The sequence below is a fragment of the Sylvia atricapilla genome, chromosome 2 (genome assembly GCF_009819655.1).
Source record: "Sylvia atricapilla isolate bSylAtr1 chromosome 2, bSylAtr1.pri, whole genome shotgun sequence".
NCBI classification, from domain to species: Eukaryota; Metazoa; Chordata; class Aves; order Passeriformes; family Sylviidae; genus Sylvia; species Sylvia atricapilla.
The window spans coordinates 21,085,950-21,102,549 of NC_089141.1; the positions used below are offsets into that span (position 1 = coordinate 21,085,950).

General features: G+C 42.4%; 1 protein-coding gene across 2 annotated transcripts in view; it reads left to right on the forward strand.

Moving 5' to 3' along the window:
- The first annotated feature begins 1,284 nt into the window (after positions 1 to 1,284).
- The window catches only part of GRAMD1C (GRAM domain containing 1C), a 51,241-nt gene continuing 35,925 nt past the window's right edge, over positions 1,285 to 16,600 (forward strand). For both annotated transcript variants that reach the window (XM_066340972.1, XM_066340973.1), the window contains exons 1-2: positions 1,285 to 1,321; positions 2,600 to 2,728. In XM_066340972.1, coding sequence (XP_066197069.1) covers positions 1,319 to 1,321; positions 2,600 to 2,728 — 132 coding nt within the window. In that variant the 5' untranslated portion in view covers positions 1,285 to 1,318. The remainder of the gene's footprint in view (positions 1,322 to 2,599; positions 2,729 to 16,600) is intronic.

The following is a 16,600-nucleotide window of genomic DNA, read 5'->3' on the forward strand; positions in this document are numbered from 1 at the left end:
CCACCACTGTTCCTGTAAATGCTATTTATGTTCATGTCACCCTAAACTAGCAATTCTCTTGTGAATCCTCCAGCTCATGCCTGAGCCAAAGTGCCAGGTCAGTGAGCTTTTAACTGAGGGAATACAAAGGTTGGTTACTGTTGCTGGCAACCAGTAGCTGAACATGAAGCTTCTCCCACTTGGATAACCCAATAGGATTTAGTTTTTGGACAAAAAGAAAAATAAACTGGTACCCTGAGTGTTGTTGAAAAAAACTCTCAAAATTCAAGTTTCAGGTGCAAATCAAGAAAGCAAGGAACAAAAATGAAACAAAACACAAATTCTTTTTTACACTCTTGTAAATTTTGGAGACTTGCAGTTGCTTGCATTAACACTGTCCTGTCTGTGCTAACAGCTGGGAGGAGGTGTCACCCGTGGGCACTTTGGGCACTTTTTCTAATGCAGCAGTGAGAAGGTATCACAGGGCCCTGAGATATCCAGGAAGAGCCTTCACACGTTTCCTGGGGGAGAGGTAGAGAGAAAGGGGAAAACAGGAGGAAACCACATTGTCATAACCGGCTGCTTTTATCCATTTATCCATCCATCCATCCATCCATCATCTCCCAGGCAATTACCCAGCAATGTGATTTCTCTGCACCTCACAGGGCTCTTTTTCCTGTCAGGTGAGCTGAGGGCACAAATCTGCGAGCCATCATCGGTCTGGTTGGGTCCCCTACCTTGGGGAGCCCTCCGGGCGCTCAGAGCTCAGGGCAGAAACCACTCGACGCTTCTCAGCAGCCTCAAGAACGAGACCCAGGCTTTCTTGGGATGAAACCGCCCTCACTGACTTTCTTTGTCACCTCACCCTCGGCTCGGCCCGCAGCCATCCTTCCCCCTCTCCCCCTAGGAATCCCCCCAGTAGCAGCCTCTCGGCAGTGTTTTCCGTCGAATGCCACGAATCCAGGATCTGGGAGCCGTTTCGCTGCCCGGGCGCTCGCTGTTTAACCGGCTGCGCTCACGGAGGGCAGCGGGCGCAGGCCCCCCCGCAGCCGGGAGTTTTTTCCTACTACAGCCCTCAAACTTTCCACCGGCGCGGAGGCTTCCCGCTTAACCCTTGCGGAAGCCGCAGAGGGGCTGCCGTTCCGGCCGAAGAGAGCAGCCGAGGCGCCGCAGCGCTCTCCGCCCCTCATGACGGCTCCCCCTCGGCGGGAGCAGCGGCGCCGCTCGCCCCTCACAGCCTCCTCCCGCGGCGGGCCGGCGGCGCGGCCGGCGCCGGCCCCTTTAAATGGCGGCCCCGCGGAGGCAGCTGGCGGGCGCCGCGCGGCCCTCGCCCCCCTCCATGGTAAGCGCCGCGCTCCCCGCTCCCCGCCTACCCCTCCGGCGGGCTCCGTGCCCCCGGCCGCCGCCCCCCGGGCCAGCGGCGGGCCGCGCAGGTAGGTGCGGGGGGCGGCGGCTCCGCTCCCTGCCCGGGCGGGCCCTGCACGGGCGGCGGCGGCGTGGCCCCTCCGCCGTCCCCACACGCCTCCCCGAAAGTTTTTGGGGCGGGCGGGGCCGAGTGGCCCTCGGGGCTCCCCGCTGTGCGGTGGCCGCGGGCTCCCAGGAGAGCCGGCGGGGAGGCGGCTGCGGGGTTGCCGGGCAGCCGCCGAACCCCGGCGTTTAGCAGGGGAGGGAGCGGGCGGCAGCCAGTGGTGGAGGTTGCAGCGAGTGCGGGGTTGGCGTGGAAAAGCCCCGCGGGCGCAGCTCTGCTCTGACATCGCGTACCCCACAGTGTCTGTGCCTTTGCCTCTCCCCGCTGCGCCCTCCGGAGCCTGTCCCCAGCCCGGGCAGCGCTGGGCGGGGGCGCGCACGACACTTCTCGGTTCTGAGGCGGCTTGGAGCTGAAACGCAGTGTTGCCTCATCCCGGCGGCTCCGGTAGTACGGGCGGGGTTACTCGTCAGGGCCCTGGGCTGGTTTTGTACCGTTTGCTGGGTGGGATGGCACAAGTGACATTCTGTGGCTCGGTTTCCCTTCGTAAAGTAAAACTGACTTCCAAAGCGAAGAATACTGATCCACAAGGGAGAGTGCTACAGAATTAGAAAAGACTGCTGCTTATTTATAGTGGTATATATGAGTCAAATTATTTGTCTCTGAAGTGTTTGGCTTGTATTTGTATACCATTTATAGTGTAACTAAGAGTAACTATAAGCACTTGATGTATCAGTATTATAATAACATATGTTAGTCCTCTAGTAAAAATGCTACATGTGTATGACCTTTCTCAAGTTCTGAAAAGTCTCACAGGTTCCTGAGATGTGCTGCATGTTAGGCACTGATGTCTCATGTTGATGTTACGTCAGTTCTAAGGATCTGTGCAGCTTCAACATGAAAGTTGGGGGGGCTGCAGAGGAAATAAAATACTTTGATAAAATATGTAAAATGTAATTAAGTATATAATAGTCTAGGGGAGAAAAAAATAAAATCAATGAAAAGGCTGTCGGTGGGAAGTGTTTCCATGCCACTCACTTTGGTGAAACTGCCATGTCAGGTTTCATTTAATAAACAGCTGTTAAATGGACTAACCGTCTTGTTTCACCTTTCTCCACCACTGCTGGATTACATACCTTGCTTCTTTGTTCACAGGAAGTTCATGAAGTGGATCATGGTGTTACTAACCAGCTACTTGCTGATTCAGAGGAGACTCTTAATTCATGCACAGAGAAAATGCAGACTCCTTCTCAGTATAGCTGGAGTGCTGACTGGAGCTTTTGGGTAATGTGTTTTAGCTCTCTCCTAACTTGGTTTTAATTTATAAATATAATATGTGTCTATTTTAATTTACATATGTGTGTATATGTACAAGCTTTATATCCACAGTTCTCAAGTTGCTTTGTAGTCATGAATTAGTAAAGTGTTCTCCACCCATATAGTGAGGCAGGTAATTTTATCATTACTGGCTTACTAAAGTGTAAGGTGAGACTAAGAGGGGGTGAAGTTGTTTATCTGATGTCATGGTTCAAGTTAGTGACAGAACCTGTGGCTTCTGTCCCCAGTCCTGTCTCCCAGTTCCTGCCATGAACCCATCCAGTGTTTCTTATGCTTATAGAAAGACATTTTTGATTCTCTGATGCTTTTTAAACATAAGGGCTGAATTTTGATTCTTGGTGATGGTTAGTGGTTCTGAATTGTGTTCCTAGTGTTTATTTTTGTCAAGTAAACACATTAGTTTTCCACAAGAGTAAATAAGCTTCCTGTGTTTTCTGTAAAAATTGAATTTATGAATAAGAAAAGCGGAAAAGAACTTCTGCCTTTTTTTTCCTTTCTGAGGAAATGCCTGACTGAAAGCAGAGTGTGTGATGATAAGTGCTTATTTCAGTACTTTTTGTAGGGCATTTTTTAATGCCTTGAGAGAAGGTGAGTGTGTATGTTTTGCTGTTCATTTGGTGCATGAGTTGTTATTGTTTGATAAGGAAGGAGAGCACATGTGCATGGAGCCACAGGCTTGTTCACAGCTGATCTTAGGGGAGACCTCGAGTGCCAGAGCTGTGAGGAAGGGAGTCTGACTCAAGTTCTTTATCAGGTGTCCTCAGTACATCCGTGTGCTTCAGCTCTAAGGGGCATCATCTGGTCTACCTTGTCCTTCTCCTGATGAGGTCATCACAGTGTTCATTGTGCTTAGCAGGTGAAAGATTGAGTAACTACTGAAGGCCACAAGGCATCCATGTTAGAGCTGTGAGCAGAAGGGGCATGATCAGATTTCCCAACTCCTTATTTATAAATCCAGCTTGTATATTTTCATCGCTCCTGTTCACGTGTAGCTGTCCCAATGGTCAGGACATCAGTTTTTGCATCTCACGTCACAGGGTAAATCCCCTCCAAATGCATGTGTACTCTTAAATGGAGCAGTAGTAGTCTGGAGCCAGTGGAAATGGGGCAGGCCTAATAAAATCCCATCAGGTCATAGACTTGTGTTGCTAGAGTGAGTTCGTGGGGTGTTCAGTATTTTCTTCACTATTCCTATAGAGACAAGGCTGGTCCAGGGCTGTCCTGCCTGTGCCCAGCTGTGTCACCTACTTGAATCGGTAGGAGGTCATGCTGTGCAGACACTGTAACTGCCAGCTCTGCTCTTGTTAGGTGGCAAATTAGATTGTGTAAACTGCTGCTTGGTGGTTTGTGTACAACCACTAATGCAGGTGGTATTTTGTGCAAGAAATAAGCCTGTTCAGGTCTTGGTGTCAGGTTGCTGGGCCCACAGTTAACAACTCAGTGTTTCCTTGATAGGCCTGGTGATTGAAAATAAAGTAATTGAAGTATTCTGTGTGGAGAATGTAGCTGTGCTATTGGCTTTCCACTCCTGGGTTTGAGACACATGCTGAAGGCTTGAAGTTTCTTTGAGCAGAGCTTTGAGCCTGCACAGTGCAGGATATTGTGTGTCCTCACAGTGCCACTCTCTGCTTCCTATGTGTAATGTGTGCCTGTAACTTCAGGGGAGTGGGATTCTTCAGTGCGGTGGCAGCTGCTGTGTGAGGTGTTTCCCAGTTATCATTACATTATTATCTTCTGTCTGATTTATACTCCCAAGACCTTCGTATCTGTTTGATGTTGGTGTTTATCTGGTTTTGCAAATATGACCTTGCAGTTAAAACAAAGTAATTGTGTAAATACTTCCCTCTTGGAAGATAATGCTGTGGCTGGAAATGTAGCCTTACTGTCTGTCACTGATTAGTTTTAAAAGCCTGTACCAGTCTGGCTGTAGGAAGCCATGGTGCTTATTTTCTCAGCCTCAAGGCAACTGAACTGTAAAGCAGCAAGAACCAGGAAACCACAAATTCAAGGTGAAAATTGAGATTTTTTTTTTTTTTAATGCTATGTCATTGGCAACTGTCCCTGCTCTTCTTGACAGAAAATGTTTCAATAACTCTTGAATGGTTGATGATCAGCTGCTGACTATTAAAAACAAATTGTTAAAACTCCCTAAATTCTGAGTCAGAGTATAAATGTGTAGGTGATAGCAAGGAAGGCAGCTTGTTGCAATGTGTGGAGCATGTGTCACTAACATTTGACAAAGACAATCTTTGTGTCCTGTGACAGGTGGGGGACCTGTTCTGCTCGTTCCACTCTGGAGTCAGTAGAATGGAGGAGTTGCTACAACAGCAGGACTAGCCTGTGGTAGCATCCAGGATTCAGCTTTGTTACCAGGGTTATTTGCTTGGAGAGGCTGCATGTTTCCAGCAACTGAGGTTTGCTCCAAGGGCTCATTTCTTCTGAGGGTGATGTGCTCTTGTTTTGCTGATGATAGAAACCAAATGTGGATGTTAGAGCCTGACTGGTTTGTCTTCAATTTTTCATGGATTGAGTGGGAGTAAGCAGTTGTGCTATGCCTCTGGAAGTGAGGCCAGGTATCATGAATGCTCAGTAGGTGTTGTGAGCACAAGTAATTAGCAGCAGGCTGGGGCTGGCAGCCTCTGGGACACAATTCTCTCCTGGCTATGGTGAGTGGGGAGAAGAGAGGGTGCCTGAAAAATTACCAGGGAAGGAAGATGAGGATCCTACTGTCTGGAATTTTTCTTTTCTCTTAAAAAAATAATACTTTAGATGTCTTTACTGAATAATTTTGAGAAATAATTAGTTTTCTCTGTTACTGTAAGCAAATCTTAAACTGATAGTATTACTAACTGCTATTTTTAAGGTTGATGGTGTGTCATGGGTTATTTTTTTATTTTTGTTTCCCCCTGCACCTGGAGGTGCACAAAGCTGGAATTCTATAAACTCACTGAAAGAAGAAAAAAAGATTGCTTACGAACTTCATTTTGGGGCTTTTTCTCTCCATTGGAAACTGTAAAGCTTTTATCTCTAGTTGATTAAATAGTCCCAGTTTTGACAACTACAAATAGATGATGAAAGTCAAAGATAACTGGAAATTGTGTTATATCTGGAAGCCCCATCTCAGGATTCTGAATTCACCTTTTTATCCTTTTTTATGCGCTTTATACTGAAACATGGTTCAGTTTAATATGCTTGGAAGAAGAAACCTGTGAAAGCCTTAAATGTTTTCCTACCATAGTATAGAAGGTAAAGATGAATGAGGAAGCTAATGAAAAGGATGTTTGCATCAAAAGTGAGGGTGTTGTGTCTGGCAACTAGTTTATATTAATGAACAGTCAAAGAAAGTTGATGTATGCCTGCAATAAGAAGAATGCCTGTGGAAAGTAAGTCCTTCCCTTGAAATGAAAAGGTAGGTGGAATGAGTGGAAATCAAATGAGCATCTCAGAAAATTGGTTGTATCTGGGAGGCTTCTTTAGGATTTGAAAGTGTGAGGTGTCAATGAGATGTTGGAGAGAAGATAATAAAAGAGGCTTAAAAGAAGGCAATTGACTGGAGCATAATGCCAGTTTAAAGAGTTGGTCAGCGTGAAGGAGTTGAAAAATCGAAGCAAATAATTGATGCAGTGAAAAGTGAAAATAAGCCTTTTATTTTCATAATGTAAGAGCAGCTGAGGTTGCACAAGATCGAGAAAGTATTCTGAATTTTTACATGCATGGATCTGGTTTCTACAAGAAACAACTAGTCTGGGAGTGTGTGACAAGTATATCTGGCAAGAATACAGTAAGCATATGTGACTCAAACCTGCACAAAGAGGGATGCAGGTATGTATCACAGTTTGGAAGATAACTTATTGAAGCGCAGATACAAATTGAGGCACTTCAGGGCCCAAGACTGGTAGGGTTAAATGAAATATTTCTTGCATCTATAGTTGTTTGATTCCTCCTTTCACCTTTCTCTGAATACTCACACCATTTTTGGAATGGCTTACTGGGCTGGTTGAAGTGGTAATTGTTTTGGGGGCTGACATTTAGGCCCTTGTGACAGTGGCTTGTATACTTGGTAAGTTGCTTCTTCATACCTGTGCCTCCAAATGTTCGGGATGTGGAGGAGATATATCAATTCTCTTGACGTTGGAGGAGGATTTTTATTTGCTCCTTTTTGTTTGCTGGTATGAAGCAGTCTGCTAAGGAGGATGAGAATTGGTTAGATTATTTGCTGTAGTTCTACAAAGAGAATAAAAGCCTTTAAGCACATTATGCTGCATTTTGGTGTTTTGTTGTTGAGCTTTTGTTTATTAGTTTTCATTTTTTTTTTTTTTTAATGCCCTAGCTTTACTACAAATAGCTTTCACTATAGTTGTAGGACTGGCATGTTGTTTATCTACCTACCTGGAATGTCCAGAAACAGGTGCCTTTTCTCAGCCCTGTAATAGCACTGATTATACAGTCAGCAGTGTTTTAACCTGGTAGGAAGACAAACAGCAGTTCTAACCAACCCGTGAACATGGGTGATCAGGCTAAAAGGGTTTTTCTCCCTTATTTTCATGCTGGGTATGTTTTTATTGCTGTTGGTGCAGTTTCAGACTGAGCACTGAGGTAGATCTGGTTGTCATGAAATTGAACCAGTTCTGAACAAAGGCTGACAGTGGTGCCGTGTCAAAATAAGCTTTTGCAAACTGCAGCAATAGGTAGTTCTATATAATATGAATTATTACTATACACATGTAAATTAATCTATAACCTGAAGTTTAAGTATAATAGGTCAGAAAGAAAACACTTCAGATTTGTGTGTTTTACTTATTTTTTTCTAGTCAATGGGGGCAAAACCATTAGGCATGCAAATGGTTCAGGAAATCTGCATGGAGTTGGAATAGTGATATCCTTTTAATGAAAGGTATGTCCCTAAGTTGCAGAATGAGAGCTTTAAAAGTCAAAGGAGACTTTTAGGAGATAGGGATATGATTTTTTAATTTTTTTTTTTTTGCCTTTGTTGTTTGTTTACAGCTTGTATTTCTGCAAACAGGTAGTGGTGTAGCATTGTCTTCTTGAGGTCTGCTACGGGTGAACCACTTATATATAAGGAGGGAAAGATGACAGGTAGTTAAAACTGCAAGATATGATTGTTTTGTGGCATACTAAGTCATTAACAGCAGCCAGGAGAAGAAGTTTTGGGGCAATTGCTTGGTGAGTGCCATTTTCCATGGAATTTCAAGTGCAGTAGGGCTTCTGGCAGGCTTAATGAGATGGCCAGAGTAATTTATAGCAAAGCAGTTTATGTAATTGGCCACAGTCACTAGTGCATTATTAACTATGTAGTGTTGTGGTTTAATATGCTCCTCCAGGTTTTCACTGTAGTCCTGATCAAAAGTATTTATGTATTCTTTTATGAGTGGCTGAAAACTAAATGGTACCAAGGGGAATTACTGCCATGGTGACTGTTTCCTACATGGTGTTGTTTTCTTGTCCTTGTTTGGGAACTGTTACTAAACTTAAATACGGATCAGAGATGCAGTTACAGACATACAGATTTTACTGGCAGGGTAAGGAGAGAAATGTCCAACTGAAGTGTGCTGTTAATTTCCTTCTGTGTTTGGCTACTTTGGCATCAGATAATCTTGGTGGGACTTTGTTGCAGGTAAGGAAGATGAGCTGAGAAATTATGTCTTGTTTCTTTATTATATAAGGCATTTTTCCTCACACTGAAAATGTGGATTTTCCCTGTGTTCATTAAATGGGTCAAATAAGTCTAGAGACAGGCAACTTTTTTGTATTTTGAATTTTTTTGTATTACTTGGGCAGCCTGCAGTGAAAGATGAGGTGAAAAAACAGCTGTTCTTGTAGCCAATGACATTGGCTACTTGTTTCACACGTGCTATAAAACCAAATGTGAGTCAGATGAAACTGCTGTTCTGAAAGGAATGTGTTTTGTTATCCAAAAGGAAATAATCTCGGCTGAGCTTTTAATTGCCATTGCATCATAATACTTAGTACATTTATGGCTGTTGAAACCTGGACAACATAGTTACAAGACTCAAAATTAGCCTGGGGAGCAGACAAATTGATTTGAGCTAGAGGGTAACTTTGTGCTGGAGGATGACAAACTCAAGTAGATGTTAAGATAGTAAGTGCAGATTTCATCCAAACACATTTGGTTTATTTGTATTAAGTTTGTTTTAGAAGTTGATGTATCACAGAACTTTGTTATATTTGGATTTACCTTTTTCCTTTCTGTTAAATCTTCATGGGGTAGATGAAATTACTAAAACAGAACAGAAAGAATGCTTGAATGCTGCATTTATGAAGTCAAGAAAGTAGGTACAGATCCACAATTTTCCCTAAAATGAGAAGGAGTTGGGCCGTTAAGAGCCTTGTGAACTTGGCTTGTGCAAGTGTTCTGGGGAGGCAACATGAGATATGGTTTCTGGTCAGGGGCATTATTGGAATAATTTTACTACCAGATTCAAAGATGTTATTGCTAGCTAGGGAGGTGTTGATGAGAATGCTGAATATATCTGAGGTTGGGACATCTTGACTCTTAAAAGCTAAAAGCACCTTAATTTCTAGTTCAGAACTGAGGAAGATGTTTGTCCGTGGAAGCGTCCAAAGTTCTTGAACTTTTTACTTAACTTTCATATTTAAAATATAAGTGTGTGTTTCATCCAAACTTGGAGGTGCTTGGTGGCAGTCATATAAATCTATCTGAAACTGAAATAATCAGCCTCATTGTTAATTGCGAATGTCTACACTCAGGTGTTCAGTCAGCTGCAGATGGTGTTATCTTATAAACAGGAAATGCACTTATAAAACAGTCTGTGCTACTGCTATTTTTGAGACCTGAGTCACACTGGTACCCAGGCTCTGGTAAAGGCTTTTCTGAGATCACTTTGAATCCTCTCACTGGCTTTCTGATGGAAATAAATTGCCAGTGAATATTTTTCTGTACAGATATACTTCCCAATGTTTTGCTGCTCTTTCAGCACAGGGAGATTCCCCATTATGTATCCTGTCTTTGTTTTGGGAAAGCAGGAGAGTTACCTTGTTTTTCTGGTGGAACCAGTTCCTGCTATTTAAATATGTAGCTGATCTTGACAGCAGACCTGCAGGCCCTCCAAAGCCACCACCCAGCTCGGTGCACAGAGACAGCTACTTATCCTAGCCAGCAGCCTGGGCTGCAGAATGATTGCAAATACAGCCTCTTTGTGTTCCGTTGTTTTTTCCTTTCAGACTTTCAGATTTAAATCCGAGTGATTAAAATGCCTTGACGTGCATTTTGCTGTTTCTTCTGTCAGTTTCCTCAGTAGGGCTGTGCTGGGAGAGGGCTCTCTCTCTCTTTGCTGCTGACTCCATGTAGTTAGTTGTGGAAATGTAGCAGACGGGTCCTGGGTGAGGCATGTGGAAAAGGAGAGCCCGCAAAAAGAAAGCAGAATAGGTGCATGCCTGCTGTTCCCCCTCTCAGGGCAGGCAGAGATCTGATGTTGGGCATACAGAGCCCTGTATCCCTTGCCTCAAAGTGTCTGTGAAGAGCTGAGCTCTGGGAGGCTGGTAACATACACAATTTGGAGAATTTGGGTGTGCATGAAGCATGCCCTTAGCTCCTGTTCTGGAGCTCAGAGTGAGAAGGTGTCTCAGTGAGGACTTGACTTAAAACAGGGGACAGTGGCTCAGTTTTGTGTGAGAGTAGATTTGTCTCCATGCTGAGTTGCCAGCTGCAGATGTACTCTTCAGGCTGGTTCATGGATTGTAGCCTTTCAGTGATGCAGAGGGGAGGGGTGCCAGGCATTAAGTGCTTCTCTCCAAGTTGGTGTTTCCCTGGTGATAGTACTTTCCTCTGCTATTCCCTTTGGGACTTCTGTGAACTTGAAGTGATTTATGCTACTGCAGTCTGCTTCCCAAGATCAGTTTTGGTGATGGTGGTTTTAGATTGGAGCTGGGCACTTCTTAAATGTCACCCCCTGCGTAAGTTTTCTTTGCCCAGTTGCTGCAGCGTTTGAGTGCCTGTTCTGCGAGGCTAGGGTGTTCCAGCCTGTTTTCCAAGCTGGCATGCAAGCAGAGGCTGGCAGAACGCTAGCTAGCACTGCTGGAGGGTGGCCAGCAGCAGCTCTGAGCAAGTGGGTGAGAGAGGGGGGAGCTGTAGAGGCTTTGGCCAGGGATTTGTATGGTTTGGAACAGGCTGCAGGCAGCTAGAGGAGGTATGTGTAGGGAGTGTGTGTCTTCTGACTTTACATTAGCTTCATGCCTCAGTCAGTTTTATTCTGAAATGGAGCATATGCTTTGCTCTGCAATGTACATGGCAAGCTTGAGATTTTTATCTTCAAACCAGAGTTGTTGTGGAAGCACGTTGGCTTCACTTTTAAAATACTTTAAAGCACTTACTTGCAGAAAAAAAAAAAAAAAAAAAAAGTACTGAATACTACAAAACCATTGCTTCAGAATAGGCAGAAGATATTCTCAATCCAAGCTCTTGTTTTTCAGGAAAAAATATATAGTACTACTGATTGCAAGAGGCTTTCTTATAATTGAGAAGAGGGTTATCAGCTTGTTCCCCAAGCACCTGGTTGAAAACAAGCACCTTCAGCTGAACCCTATTTCAGTGAAATGTGAAAATGAGCTATTCTGGTGTGACGTTGAAGGAGAAATTTGTGAGAGTTCCTCACATGTTCTAAACGGAAATACTCTGTAACAAAATTCTTCCAGGTCTGTTCTACTGTTCTTTTGTGGTGGTTTTGTTTTGTTTTTTGAGAACATTAAAAATGTAATCTCTAACCGGTTTTGCAACTCATAGTTCTCTGAAGAAATACCTTTCTATTTTTAACTCTAAGTCTTTTAATTTTCTTCTTGGGAAGGATGCCAGATTTTAAAATTCTTCACAAAAAATGTTACCTTTGTTATATAACCTGATGTTAGCGGCATAGTATTTCATAGGATGTTAAATTTTCTTGTCTGTCAAAATCATAATTGTAACAACTTTGGTTGTGGATTTTCTAGGCTGTTTTTCAAGCCATGCTCTATCATGTTTTGAGATCTGTACTTACATAGATGAAGCTGAAGCATGAGACCTTCATTGCTGCTCTTGGAAGGACACTGTGGCTGGCGAGTTGCAGGAAATGACCAGGCCTTCTGAGAGCAGTATTCCAGTTCAGCCGAGTTCTTGTTCCACATGGGGAAATGCTTGTGATCATCTCTCCCTGATCAGTAGTTGACCAGGCCTGCTTTTCAGGAAAACCTGACACAGGCTTTCACCATGTGAAAACAGTCTAGTTTTGGAAGTCTTACTTTTGGAAGCACCTCATTCAGTCATTTTCGTGACACTGGGTGTCAGATGTTTTCTGAGTGGATGTCCAGTATTTCAGCAGCTCTTCATAATGAAATAGTTCAGAGGAGTTTCTTTGTACATGGATTTTTGGAAACTCCTGGTGTTAGTAGTAGATTGTAGTCTGACACTTCCAGTGTGCCTGCCTTGTGTTTATGTGAGAACTAGTTAATAGTAACACTCATCTGGGGAGAACTAGGGGCTTTGTCTTTAGCCTTGTTTATGGGATCTCATAGGCTTAAAAAAACCACAGCCACCACCCCTCACTCCCCTTCCCACCCCCAACCGAACTAACCCCTGAAAGACACAGTATCTATAGTATTTGCCAATGACCTGTATTTTAATGTCCCTTTCTTTAAATTATCCATGCTCTATTTCCAACAGAAGATATACTTTCACCGAAGTTCTGCTGGATGCCACTGAAGGAGAATTCTGTTGTTTTCTACTTAGTCACTAAAATGTTAGACTTCTTTCTTCTTCAGCCTCCACAAAGAGAGGGGCTGAAACACAGGACTGAGGACATAATGACCTTAGTGCACAGCCCTGTGACTGCCAGTGGCCCTGTGCTTATCACACTCCCCTCTCCAGTTAAGGGTGAAGGAAAAAAACCATATTATGAATGTCAGGAGAATAGCTGTAGCTCGGTAAACATTGCCCCCTCTGGTGTGACTAGGTGCTTGTTCGCATTTCCTTGAGAGCATGGGAACTTTTGGAAAGCAGGCTCCGAAGGAATACAATGGCTGAGCAAACCCTGGCAACAGTTGCTTGGTTTCTTTTTTTTTTTTTTTTTTTTTTTTTTTTTTTTTTTTTTTTTAAATTGGTTGACATGCCTCTCATGACCTATCAATTAAATACAACTATCTGGATAAGCAGATGTGGTCAAATATCTCCTTATTAAAAAAAACCACCAAAAACAAACTAACAAAGTCCTAAACACACATAACAGCCCTCCCAAAACCAACAAAAGTGAACCAAAGAGCTCAGTATAGTGTACACAGCACAGTACATCACCCTAAGTAATGTCATGTCTTCAGGTCCTGTGAGTGGTTTTTTCCCTGTGTAAGTTAAATACTTTTGTCCTTCAAGAGAGAAAAGAACATAAATCACTGCTAGGAAAGCTTTTGAGTACTCGGTGATTGAAAGTTGTTCTTAAACAATTTTTTTTCTGCGATTTTGTCAAGAAGTGGTTAGTGAAAATAGATGGCTGTAACAGAGTGGATCTGGACTGTTCACGTGTGACAAGGTAAACTGAACAAGTCTGACGCTTCCAACATGTGGCCTAGTGCTTGTTGTCAGAAGTGGGAAACTGTGCCCTGTAACTGCAAAAAGATAAGGCAGACTGGTAGTCACGTGGATGTGAGCTTTTACTGTAATTCTGTGCCTAAAAGCAATCTGTGATTCAGATTTATCTGTTTGTGGTAACTCCTGCAATGCTATATCTAGCTTTCAAGAAGGACACTGAAAATGAGAGGAGTCAGAAAAGCCACAAGAATAAGTCTGAAAAAGAAAAATCTTTTTTGCTAATACACTTAATCCCTACCTCAGAAGGAGATATGGAGTAACTTGCTTACAATCCAAAAATAATTCACAAAGTTAAGATAAAGTTAACCAAATCCACTAGTAGAAGAACTATTCATAGTTAGGATGGATTTTTCCATCCAGAGTGACTTTTAATTTAAGGTAAAAAATAAATTTCATTATTTTCCAATGGGAAATTTGGTCATTGCAGCTCTAGTTTTAAAGCCAGAGGGCTGTGCCTGGTGTTATAGATTAGATTGGATGATTAATGAACTTCTGTGAACTGAAGAAATGGCTGCAGTAGAATCAACATTTTTGTGATGGAAAGACTTGTCAGACCTGGCACTTTTTACAGGTGAGAGATCATCTCAGTGTGCCATGGGAAGTGTTCCTGTGTTAATAAGGGAGTCTGCCTGAATTTGTCTTGGAGCATATGCAGTCTTGTCTGCCTTACACTGTTTAATGAGGCTTTTGTTCAGAGTTGTTAACTTGGTTCTGATCACCCCAAGTGAGGCTTTAACCTCACTGAAAGTGGAATGTTGTACGTTTAACTGGTGGTGTGTTGTTTTTTTTTTTTTGGGGGGGGGGGGGAAGATAGATAGGCTTTGGGTTGGTATTTTTTTATACTGTATCAGATAAGTTTAAAGAATATTTGCAGTATAGAGGAGTCTTGTATAAAATCCAGACTTCTCTCTGACTGGTTGTTGTTCTGGAGGCTGTGTTCTTTTTCTTTCTCCTGATGCTAAGAAGGGTTTTATGACTTTGAATAGGGAAGAAATCGTTATTCAGCAGCAACGCAACAGCTTTTGCCAGAATACTTAATGTTTGTTTTAACATGCTAATGTAAGGTTAAAATGTACTTTTATCCTAACCTTACTAATAACTCCAAATTTGCTTTTGACCATGTCTGGAAACTTCATAGGAAAGTATAGGTGTTAGGAGAGTAGTCAGGTGATCTTTTGAGTGGGGTTTAGAGTTAGTGGCCTGGATTTACATGTTGTTAGACAGAGGGGCAAAGCTATAAGTTCCATGGGCACGTTTTGATGGTTAAGTGAGGTCTCTGAGCATAAAAGAAATGGTAGTTTGGGCAGCTTGCTTATAGCCTTGCTTGATTCTGGGACCCCGAGCGTGTGGTGGTAACTGACACAGAGGCTGAATCTCAGTGAGAGACATCTCTTGAAATGAGGTGATATGAGATTTATTACCCTCCTGGTGGGGTCAACTTACCTGTCACCTCAGCTGTTACATTCATAGCTGCATGTCACAACTATGTAATGCAAATTGTCAGGTAACCAGGGTTTTGTGGTGTCTCAAAACAAAGGGAAAACACTAACAGAACAAATGCGGAATTATTGTTGTCATTAGTGATTGTTAAAAAATGTGCACACCATTCTGCTGAAGTTGATTGCTTATTTGCATTCTTAGTGATATCTGCAATCAAATAATTTCCTAATGATTAGGATTTTTTGCTGTACACCTGGGAGGCATTGCTTAATTTTCTTCTGTAGTTTGCCAAGTGGTTCAAATTGTTTGCAGTGGCTATACTTTGAAAATGTAAATGGAAAGAGAAGCTGTTTTATTTAATAGACTTCTACCCTATAAATAACTCAGCTTAGTTCTATTTAAGTTGACTTTTTTTTTTTTTTTTTTTTCTGGAGCATGACTTTATATAGCTGAACTGGTCCATTTCTAAACAAGGTATGACAATCATTTGGTTATCTGTCTCGAATATCTGGTTCTTATGCAACTGTCTTCTGTAAAACTTTCTGGTTGTCATTGAAAATGGTTTCCTGTTTATGATATTTTACAGGTTTCTGGTATATTTTGTGGCTTCAGATGAAAAACACTAATAAGTTGTTGACTGTACTTAATTTCCTTGGTGATTAAATACACCATAACCATAAATGCCTAAGATTATCCTCAGGCCAAGTGTTTGCCTGATGACTTATAATTAAACTTAGAAATACATATGTATTATAACCAAGTTGCTGTTTTCATCTTGTGAGTGCTATGCTACAACCTGTTTTATGCCTTTTCTCTTTTAACATTTGGTGCTAAATTTTGTACCTCAGAGGTGGCAACCTGTTTCAAATGTTGCCACATGTTGGACCTTATAGGAGTGATCAGGAGAGATGCTATATTCATAGAAATGCCTTGTTTTCTTCACTGTAAGGAAGTTGAAGTTGCCAATAGTGTTAAAATTGCCCCCTTGTTTCTCAAGTCTGTTGAGGGATCTCTTCTCAATCACTAAACCACCTACTGAGTAGGTAAAAAGTGATTCAAGATTCGACTGAGCTAGTTTTCATGCAAAGTAGGGAAAAGATAAGGTTCAAAAGTGTGCTCACATTTTTCTGCTGATTGGATAAGGATTCAGAGCAGGCTCTGCATAAGTGTCCTTAGAGCTCAGTAGAAATCTACAATTAATAAGGATTTCTTACAGTCCAGTCACTCATGACAACACTTCTAAATGCCAGCAAGAGTTTCTAAGACAAGCAGTAGCAGGTTTTGTGCTCTAGAAAAATTTCAGTTCTAAGTAAAACTCAGAATCCTGAGTCTGAATTCTTGGACCTGTTGAACTGGCTGATGGAGGCATTAATATAAATGTGTCTGTGACACTGTGATGCTCCTGTTTTCTTTGATTATTTTTGTCTTACAACCACAAAAATGCTGAACTTCAGTGTAGCTCTTATCTTTTGTATACAGCGTGTTTGAGAGACTAAATTTCCCCTTAAATGCATTGCTTCCTAATCATGATTTCCCAAATTGGGACTTTCATTTTCCTCTCATGTCAGACCAGTTCTTTTATTCCCTGTATGCTGATATTGGCAACACAAGCCCAGACTTCAGTCAGCTGAATTAGGACTGTGTGTAAACCATAGGGACTTTGGAAGTACAGGTGGAAAGTTAATGGATGTGAGTTAATTTTTCATTTTTCCCTATGTCTCTTTTTGGACTAATTGCAAAGAATTAAGTTTCTTCAAAGCAGTGGA